General features: G+C 39.1%; 1 protein-coding gene across 6 annotated transcripts in view; it reads right to left on the minus strand.

The window, feature by feature from the left end:
• Nucleotides 1–11093, minus strand: part of LOC115230628 — a 38019-nt gene that overhangs the window by 25790 nt on the left and 1136 nt on the right. For 5 of the 6 annotated variants that reach the window (XM_036499739.1, XM_029800769.2, XM_036499743.1 and 2 more), the window contains exons 2-4: nt 10901–10957; nt 4248–4499; nt 438–476 (exon numbers count right to left, since the gene is read on the minus strand). In XM_036499739.1, the coding sequence (XP_036355632.1) occupies nt 438–476; nt 4248–4499; nt 10901–10957 (348 nt within the window). The remainder of the gene's footprint in view (nt 1–437; nt 477–4247; nt 4500–10900; nt 10958–11093) is intronic. The other variant, XM_036499740.1, reaches the window with a different exon arrangement.

Below are 11093 nucleotides of genomic sequence, written 5' to 3' on the forward strand. Positions count from 1 at the left end.
GCTGTACCCTTTCACCACAACTTTCTCTCACTCTTTCTTCTTAGCCAGCGGGGGTGGGGGGTGTTATTTGAAGGATAAAACAATGCGAAGTGCATTGTGACCAGCGATGTTTAGCAACATCTGACAGCCTGGTCGGTCACAGTGATATATATATATATATATATATCTATATTATATATATATATATATATATAATCTTTAATTCTGTAATATAATATAACAATATACATACACACCCAATGGGCTTATTTCTACTTCTGTCTGCCTAATCCACTCGCAAACCTTTTAGTTGGTCTGGGGCTATAGTGGAAGGCATTTATACAAGGGGACACACAATGGGACTGAAGAAGATTGAGTTAAAAGAAAGAAATGGAAGAGAAATTTCAAGAGACAGTGTTTAGTTTGAAAGGAGAAAAAAGGTTTGAAAATCTATTTACTATTTTGAGTAATTTCATAAGTTTCTGCTTTTCTGAAACCTGTAAAAGATGGAAATAAAAAGGTTTTAATTTTCAGATTTTACATTTGATCAACAAAATTGATACTATTTATCTTACTTTTTACTTTTCAAAAATTCCAATTCTAAAGGGTTGAAACAAACCCGAGCAACTCCGGGTGAAACTGCTAGTAATCTCTATATATATAAAGCTGAAGTTGAATGTCTGTGTATGTGTGTGGCAGGTTTGGCAGCCTTCAACTAACACTATCTCCTCCGAGACCCTGCGGCGCAAGTTGACCAAAATTGAGAGTATGATAGAAGAAGGCTTGCTCTTCCATCCGTAGAAGAAAAATTCAAATCGGGCCATGTTAACACCAAAAATTATTTACATCAAAAAGGTGCTTTTTTTCTATGAAAATCACTATTTTTTACGATTTTTTGGCTGCTGTGTTGCCATTTTTCGGTGTATTTCAACCAGAAAAATGTTTGCTTAAAGAGAATAACAAGCTACATAATGCAACATTTTTACTTTTCAAAAATTCCAATTCTAAAGGGTCGAAACAAACCCGAGCAACTCCGGGCGAAACTGCTAGTAATCCCTATATATATAAAGCTGAAGTTGAATGTCTGTGTATGTGTGTGGCAGGTTTGGCAGCCTTCAACTAACACTATCTCCTCCGAGACCCTGCGGCGCAAGTTGACCAAAATTGAGAGTATGATAGAAGAAGGCTTGCTCTTCCTTCCGTAGAAGATAACATTCAAATCGGACCAAAAAATATTTACATCAAAATGATGCTTTTTTTTCTACGAAAATCCCTATTTTTTTACGATTTTTTTACTGCTGTGTCGCCATTTTTCGGTGTATTTCAACCAGAAAAATGTTCACTTAAAGAAAATTACAAGCTACATAATGCAAAATTTTAACTTTTCAAAAAAGATTGAAACTATGTCAAAACTTTGTTAACACAACATCAAAGTCTGCCATTTTAAGCGCAACTAAAAAACAAACCTGAGCAACACCGGGTTATACTGCTAGTATATATATATATATATATATATACATATATATACACATATATATATATATATATATATATATGAAAAAACAAGTCAAAAATAGAAAATGCTAAAATAATTTTATAGTGAACATTTCAGTACCGGTTTCGGTCATTTTGAGACCTTTTCAACTGTAACGATTAAATAATTAAATTTAGAAAAATTAGAAGAAAAGTTTTTTTAAAAAAATATTTCTATAGTAGTGTTCAGATTTAAGTGGCATTCTGCCTTTCTCTGATATAGGGTGAAATATAATCAATTTAATAAAATCAACAAATTTCGGCTAGTAGTATTTCGGTATGGAAAAGACTATATTCGGTAAAAATTTTTATAATTATAATAATAAGGGTTTTTTGCAACAAGTTGCTTAAACCACATACCGAAAATATTAGAAATAGCAGCCAAAGGACTACTATTTCCTTTTACTACAAAAATAAGTCTCCACAGACAACAATATTTGTAACTCACATACTCTCTCTTTACTCTTTTACTTGTTTCAGTCATTTGACTGCGGCCATGCTGGAGCACCACCTTTAGTCGAGCAAATCGACCCCAGGACTTATTCTTTGTAAGCCCAGTACTTATTCTATCGATCTCTTTTGCCGAACCGCTAAGTGACGGGGACGTAAACACACCAGCATCGGTTGTCAAGCAATGCTAGGGGGACAAACACAGACACACAAACACACACACACACATACACATATATATATATATACATATATACGACGGGCTTCTTTCAGTTTCCGTCTACCAAATCCACTCACAAGGCATTGGTCGGCCCGGGGCTATAGTAGAAGACACTTGCCCAAGATGCCACGCAGTGGGACTGAACCCGGAGCCATGTGATGGCAAAAAAAGAAGAAAAACAATGAAATCACAGTCTTCAGATTTCATTGTGTGATTTCATTGTTTTTCTTCTTTTTTTGCCATATTTGAGTTACAAATATTGTTGTCTGTGGAGACTTATTCTTGTAGTAAAAGGAAATAGTAGTCTTTTGGCTGCTATTTCTAATATTTTCGGTATGTGGTTTAAGCAACTTGTTGCAAAAAACACTTATTATTATAATTATATATATATATATATATATATATATATATATATATATATATATATGGCCTGCTCGCTTAGCCAGCGGGGTGGCGTCATTCAAAGGTTAAAACAATGCGAACGCATTGTGACCAGCGATGTGTAACAACATCTGATGGTCTGGTCGGTCACGTGATCACGTGATATATATATATGTAAAGTTAATCCAAACAAGAAAGCACAAAAAAACACAACGCGAGGATGTGGAACAAATATAGTATTATTGGTCGCTCAGGAAAGAAGGAAAGAAGGAGGGTTTAACGTTTCGAGCGGAGCTCTTTGTCGGAAACATAGGAGAAGGAAAGATCCAGAGAAGGGAAAACAGAGGAAAAAAATCGCCAACGTTACACACAAGGTCACATTAAAAAAAAGACTCCGCCGGTTACGACAACAAGGGTCCCAGCTGATACGATCAACGGAACAGCTTGCTCGTGAAATTAACGTGCAAATGGCTGAGCATTCCACAGACACGTGTACCCTTAACGTAGTTCTCGGGGATAATCAGCGTGACACAGAGAGTGACAAGGCTGACCCTTTGAAATACAAGTACAACTCATTTTTGCCAGCTGAGTGGACTGGAGCAACGTGAAATAAAGTGTCTTGCTCAAGGACACAACGCGTCGCCGGGAATCGAACTCACAACCTTACGATCATGAGCCGAATGCCCTAACCACTAAGCCACGCGCCCTCACACGAGGTCACATATATATAACGGGAAGCTTTATGAAAATAAACAAAAGACGAAGGCAGGTGGAATACAAACAAACAATTGTATTAGTATGGCGCTCAGGAATATAAATAAAACAAGTCTTTTACGTTTCGAGCCTACGCTCTTCAACGGAAAGATACACAGAAAAGAAACACGGAGAGAAACAAGGAGAGAAAAAAAATGCGTGCAGAAGCTAGCGAATATGTTAGTCCTGCTGTTTTCGTTATGTATTTGTATTATTATTATTATTATTGTTATAGTTGTTATTATTATTATTATTGTTATTATTATTATTGTTATTATTATTATCATCATTATCGTTATTATTATTATTATTATTATTATTATTATTATTATTATTATTATTGTTATAGTTGTTATTATTATTATTGTTATTATTATTATTGTTATTATTGTTATTATTGTTATTATTATTATCATTATTATCGTTATTATTATTATTATTATTATTATTATTATTATTATCGTTATAGTTGTTATTATTATTATTGTTATTATTATTATCGTTATAGTTGTTATTATTATTATTATTATTGTTATAGTTGTTGTTATTATTATTATTATTATTATTATTATTATTATTATTATTGTTATAGTTATTATTATTATTATTATTATTATTGTTATTATTATTATTGTTATTATTGTTATTATTATTATCGTTATTATTATTATTATTATTATTACTATTATTATTATTGTTATAGTTGTTATTATTATTATTATTATTATTGTTATTATTATTATTGTTATTATTGTTATTATTATTATCGTTATTATTATTTTATTATTATTATTATTATTATTATTATTATAGTTGTTATTATTATTATTATTATTGTTATTATTGTTATTATTGTTATTATTATTATCATTATTATCGTTATTATTATTATTATTATTATTATTATTATTATTATAAATCAATTCCTTACCGTTTGTCTTCAAGTCAAATTTTCCGAAGTTGTTGTTGTTGTCATGAAAGGTCCAAGTCAAACATTCGTTCGTAACGTTTTGGATCTGAAGAGTGGAATTATCCCCATGCTGTGTCACTTGAAAATCAATGGTGTTATCGCACGTCTTGTCGTCGCATTCATATCTATAATTTTTACATATCCACTCCACTGGTCTTTCTATATTTGGGAAATTAATATAAAGAGTGGCACTCTTCTGGAGCTGAACTTTTTCTGAAATAAAGAAATCGGGTAAGAAGTTGGCTTCTCAACCTCATGGTTCTGGGTTCAGTCACGCAGTGTGACACCTTGGGCAAGTGTATTCAGCTATATATTTCTTTATTGCTCACAAGGGGCTAAACAAAAACATAGAAGGGACAAACAAGGACAGACAAAGGGATTAAGTCGATTATATCGACCACAGTGCAAAACTGGTACCCCGAAAGGATGAAAGGCAAAGTCGACCTCGGGGGAATTTGAACTCAGAATGTAGCGGCAGATGAAATACCTATTTATTTACTACCCACAAGGGGCTAAACACAGAGGGGACAAACAAGGACAGACAAATGGATTAAGTCGATTATATCGACCCCAGTGCGTAACTGGTACTTATTTAATCGATGCCAAAAGGATGAAAGGCAAAGTCGACCTCGGCGGAATTTGAACTCAGAATGTAGCGGCAGATGAAATACCTATTTCTTTACTACCCACAAGGGGCTAAACACAGAGGGGACAAACAAGGACAGACAAAGGGATTAAGTCGATTATATCGACCCCAGTGCAAAACTGGTACTTTATTTATCGACCCCGAAAGGATGAAAGGCAAAGTCGACCTCGGCGGAATTTGAACTCAGAGCGTAGCGCAGACGAAATACCTATTTCTTTACTACCCACAAGGGGCTAAACACAGAGAGGACAAACAAGGACAGACAAAGGGATTAAGTCGATTACATTGACCCCAGTGTGAAACTGGTACTTTATTTATCGACCCCGAAAGGATGAAAGGCAAAGTCGACCTCGGCGGAATTTGAACTCAGAGCGTAGCGCAGACGAAATACCTATTTCTTTACTACCCACAAGGGGCTAAACACAGAGAGGACAAACAAGGACAGACAAAGGGATTAAGTCGATTACATTGACCCCAGTGTGAAACTGGTACTTTATTTATCGACCCCGAAAGGATGAAAGGCAAAGTTGACCTCGGCGGAATTTGAACTCAAAACGTACCGACAGACAAAATACCTATTTCTTTACTACCCACAAGGGGCTAAACACAGAGAGAACAAACAAGGACAGACAAAGGGATTAAGTCGATTACATTGACCCCAGTGTGAAACTGGTACTTTATTTATCGACCCCGAAAGGATGAAAGGCAAAGTTGACCTCGGCGGAATTTGAACTCAGAACGTAACGACAGACGCTATATCCATTTCTTTACTACCCACAAGGGGCTAAACACAGAGAGGACAAACAAGGACAGACAAAGGGATTAAGTCGATTACATTGACCCCAGTGTGAAACTGGTACTTTATTTATCGGCCCCGAAAGGATGAAAGGCAAAGTTGACCTTGGCGGAATTTGAACTCAGAACATAACGACAGACGAAATACCGCTAAGCATTTCGCCCGGCGTGCTAACGTTTCTACCAGCTCGCCGCCTTAATTGACTGGATGATGTGTTTTGCTCAAGAACACAATGCGTCGCCCAGTCTAGGAATCGAAACCACAATCTTACGATCATGATGCTGACACCCTAACCACTAAACCACGCGATTCCACAGCTATAGCCTCAGGCTGACCCATGCTGGTGTGTTTACATCCCTATAACTTAGTGTTTTGGCAAAAGGGACCAATACAATTAGTACCAGTCTTAAAAAAGGTACCGGGCTTGATTGATTTGACTAAAAATTCTTCTAGGCCCTACCCCAACATGGTTACAGTCTAACGATTGAAACAAGTAAAAAATCATATATCTATGTATCTTTATATTCTCTTTTAATCTTTTTTTTACTCTTTTACTTGTTTCAGTCATTTGACTGCGGCCATGCTGGAGCACCGCCTTTAATCGAGCAACTCGACCCCGAGACTTATTCTTTTGTAAGCCCAGTACTTATTCTATTGGTCTCTTTTGCCGAACCGCTAAGTGACGGGGACAAAAACACACCAGCATCGGTTGTCAAGCAATGCTAGGGGGACAAACACAGACACACAAACACACACACACACACATATATATATATATATATACATATATACGACGGGCTTCTTTCAATTTCCGTCTACCAAATCCACTCACAAGGCATTGGTCGGCCCGGGGCTATAGCAGAGGACACTTGCCCAAGGTGCCACGCAGTGGGACTGAACCCGGAACCATGTGGCTGGTAAACAAGCTACTTACCACACAGCCACTCCTATATGTAATATAATATAATTATATATATATACAATAGGCTTCTTTCAACTTCTGTCTACATAATCCGCCCAAAATGCGTTGGTTTGCCTGGGGCTATAGTCGAGGACACCTACACTAAGTGCCACACATTAGGACTGAACCCAAAATGATTACATGACGACGATGATTATTATTATTATTATTATTATTACTATTATTATTATTATTATTATTATTATTGTTATTGAGTGAGAGAGCAGTGCATGCCATCAAAGTGACACTGGGGTAAAATATACGAAGCCCAGTAGATCCATCATGACTACCCGTCTGATAAGGGTACACCAGGCACATGCATCACAACCATATGTGCGCGACATGGTGATCTCATATCAAGATATACAGTGCATGACCTTGCAGGTGGGGCCCAGTTAGAATTTTCTTCTAGTCGAGTAACCCATCTCGCTCAAAAGGTCCCTAAATAAGGATTGTTTAAGGACGTCGAACGAAACACCCATGTTTCCAAAGGTGAATTATTCAAACCCCAAAGAATCCCTCTCAACACATGGCTATGATGCTCCCCCACTACTTCTGCTCGTGATCAGAGATGCACATATCGTCAGCCACTAAGGGACATGCTCAACTGGTTAAGGTCAAACAACTGATAAGCAAATCTGTGGAGGAGGAGGAGGATGATGGTGGAGATGATGATAATGATGATGATGATGATGATGATGATGATCATCATCATCATCATCATCATCATCATCATCCTCATCCTCATCCTCTTCATCATCATCATCATCATCATCACCACCACCACCACCCCACCACCACCACCATCATCATCATCATCATCATCATCATCCTCTTCATCATCATCATCATTCATCATCATCATCATCATCATCACCACCACCACCACCACCACCACCACCACCACCATCATCATCATCATCAATCATCATCATCATCCTCTCATCATCATCATCATCATCATCATCATCATCATCATCATCATCATTTTTGCTATCATCATCATCATCATCATCATCATCATCATCATCATCATCATCATCATCATCATTTTTGCTATTATCATTATCATTATCATTATCATTATTATTATTATTTGTGCTCTAAGAGTGAAATTGTCAGTCATAATTAACCTTTCCTTAGTTATAATATATTTGATATAATTTAACTTCTAAAGGCAAATTCACTGCATTTACCAAGGAGAAAAAATTCTCACTGATAGTAAAAGGTGGGAGAACACCATATCTGCCTAGTGCTTCCGTCTAGTGCAATGGTTCCCAACCATTTTTCATCTATGGACCTTTTGATTCCTATTTGACACGGGTGGACCCTTATAACCATTTTATGTTTTTAAAAAATCCTATTTTAATAATTAAATGTCATTAGGGATTCTCTTTACTCTTTTTACTCTTTTACTTGTTTCAGTCATTTGACTGTGGCCATGCTGGAGCACTGCCTTTAGTCAAGCAATTCGACCCCAGGACTTATTCTTTGTAAGCCTAGTACTTATTCTATCGGTCTCTTTTGCCGAACCGCTAAGTTTACTCTTTTACTTGTTTCAGTCATTTGACTGCGGCCATGCTGGAGCACCGCCTATAGTCGAGCAACTCGACACCCCATGACTTATTCTTTGTAAGCCCAGTACTTATTCTATCGGTCTCTTTTGCCGAACCGCTAAGTGACGGGGACGTAAACACACCAGCATCGGTTGTCAAGCAATGCTAGGGGGACAAACACAGACACACAAACATACATACATACATATATATACACATATATACGACAGGCTTCTTTCAGTTTCTGTCTACCAAATCCACTCACAAGGCATTGGTCGGCCCGGGGCTATAGCAGAAGACACTTGCCCAAGATGCCACGCAGTGGGTCTGAACCCGGAACCATGTAGTTGGTTAGCAAGCTACTTACCACACAGCCACTCCTGCGCTAATTGTGTAAAAAAATTGTTAAAATATTTTGTGTACTCTAAAACTATAACCAATTAATTGTACATAAATTTTATCAACAAAATCCTGTTTTTGTTGTCTGTTCCTTCCTGAGCCATGCCTAACTCATAAGGGCTGGTTTCCCGGTTTCTTGGCGTATAGGTTCCCCACCCGGATGGGATGCCGGTCCATCACAGGTGAGCTGCAAGATGCAGAAGGTAAGAGTGAGAGAAAGTTGTGGTGAAAGAGTCAGCAGAAGTTTCACCATTACCTTCTGCCGGAGCCGCGTGGAGCTTAGGTCTTTCGCTCATAAACACACACGTCGCCCGGTCTGTGATTCGAACCTGAGATCCCTCAACTGCGAGTCCGCTGCTCTAACCACTAGGCCATGTGTCTCCGCAAGAAAGAATGAGAGAAAGTTGTGGCGAAAGAGTCAGAAGTTTCACCATTACCTTCTGCCGGAGCCGCGTGGAGCTTAGGTCTTTCGCTCATAAACACACACGTCGCCCGGTCTGTGATTCGAACCTGAGATCCCTCAACTGCGAGTCCGCTGCTCTAACCACTAGGCCATGTGCCTCCGCAAGAAAGAGTGAGAGAAAGTTGTGGCGAAAGAGTCAGCAGAAGTTTCACCATTACCTTCTGCCGGAGCCGCGTGGAGCTTAGGTCTTTCGCTCATAAACACACACGTCGCCCGGTCTGTGATTCGAACCTGAGATCCCTCAACTGCGAGTCCGCTGCTCTAACCACTAGGCCATGTGCCTTCACACAAATTCCTGTATGGACCCCCCCCCAACAGCCATATCAAGCCCAGTTGAAAATCACTGCTCTAGTGAACTCCCCAATTTGTATTTCTGACTCTTTAGCTGACTGACTGACTGACTTGATAGCATTCACCCGGGGTGGGTTGAGCTGGCTTCATTCATCCTCAATGCTGCATCTCTCACAAATGCCGACCAGACCTGGCGATTTGAGGCTAACGACCGCGTGATCTCCAACCACTCCTTATTCTAGCGGCGAACGCCGTAGATATGGGGGCCTAGTTTGGGTTCCAGATCAGCCTTGACTGTCATCAGTCAGGTTTTTCGTTGTCCACCACAACACTTTCGCCAACCCTGAAGGGGAGCTGAGGCAATTGCTTCGTTTGTTGGGTTCCAGATCAGCCTTGACTGTCATCAGCCAGGTTTTTCGTTGTCCACCACATCACTTTTGCCCACCCTGAAGGGGAGCTGGGGCAATTACTTCGTAGGTTGGGTTCCAGATCAACCTTGACTGTCATCAGCCAGGTTTTTCGTTGTCCACCACATCACTTTCGCCAACCATGAAGGGGATCTGGGGCAATTGCTTCGTAGATGAATTCTCCTGGTTGACGACGGAGGGCATGACCCAGCAACCTTATGTTCTACTTCTTCTTCTTGTTACAGCATTCACCCGAGGTGGGTTGAGCTGGCTTCATCCATCCTCAATGCTGCATCTCTCACAAACGCCGACCAGACCTGGCGATTTGAGGCTAACGACCGCATGATCTCCAACCACTCCTTATTCCAGCGGCGAACGCCGTAGATATGGGGGCCTAGGTTGGGTTCCAGATCAGCCTTGACTGTCATCAGCCAGGTTTTTCGTTGTCCTTCAAATACTCCTCATGTATGACTCTTTAGCCTTTCTCAATGGGAAACCTCTGAGTGGATTCAAAGCTGTAGTTTTATCTGAAGAACAGTCACTATCAGTAATTGAGTTGCGCTTATGAACCGCCTGGTCGGAATAAACATTTCGGAAAAATAAAAAAATAATGACTAAAAACCACGAGTTAAGAGAAAGAAACAGAAGACGGAATTGAAATAAATTATGTCTATGGCGCAGGAGTGGCTGTGTGGTAAGTAGCTTGCTTACAAACCACATGGTTCTGGGTTCAGTCCCACTGCGTGCCACATTGGGCAAGTGTCTTCTACTATAGCCTCGGGATTTGGTAAACGGAAACTGAAAGAAGCCTGTCATATATATGTATATATATGTGTGTGTGTGTGTGTGTCTGTGTTTGTCCCCCTAGCATTGCTTGACAACCGATGCTGGTGTGTTTACGTCCCCGTCACTTAGCGGTTCGGCAAAAGAGTCCGATAGAATAAATACTGGGCTTACAAAGAATAAGCCCCGGGGTCGATTTGCTCGACTAAAAGGTGGTACTCCAGCATGGCCACAGTCAAATGACTGAAACAAGTAAAAGAGTAAAAGAGAGTAAAGTGTAATTGAAAAGGAGAAAGGGGTTTGTTAATTTACCAGTTTTGAAAATTTTAGAACTTTGTGCCCTTGTCAAAGTTTCTGGTCTTGTTAAACCTGTAAAAGAGGAAAATAAACATTTTTGATTTTCAGATTTAACATTTGATCAACGAGATTGTTTACTATTTGTGTTATACACCGCGGATGGAGGCACAATGGCCCAGTGGTTAGGGCAGCGGACTCGCGGTCACAG

Source organism: Octopus sinensis, unplaced genomic scaffold, assembly GCF_006345805.1.
Source record: "Octopus sinensis unplaced genomic scaffold, ASM634580v1 Contig15957, whole genome shotgun sequence".
Lineage (NCBI taxonomy): Eukaryota > Metazoa > Mollusca > Cephalopoda > Octopoda > Octopodidae > Octopus > Octopus sinensis.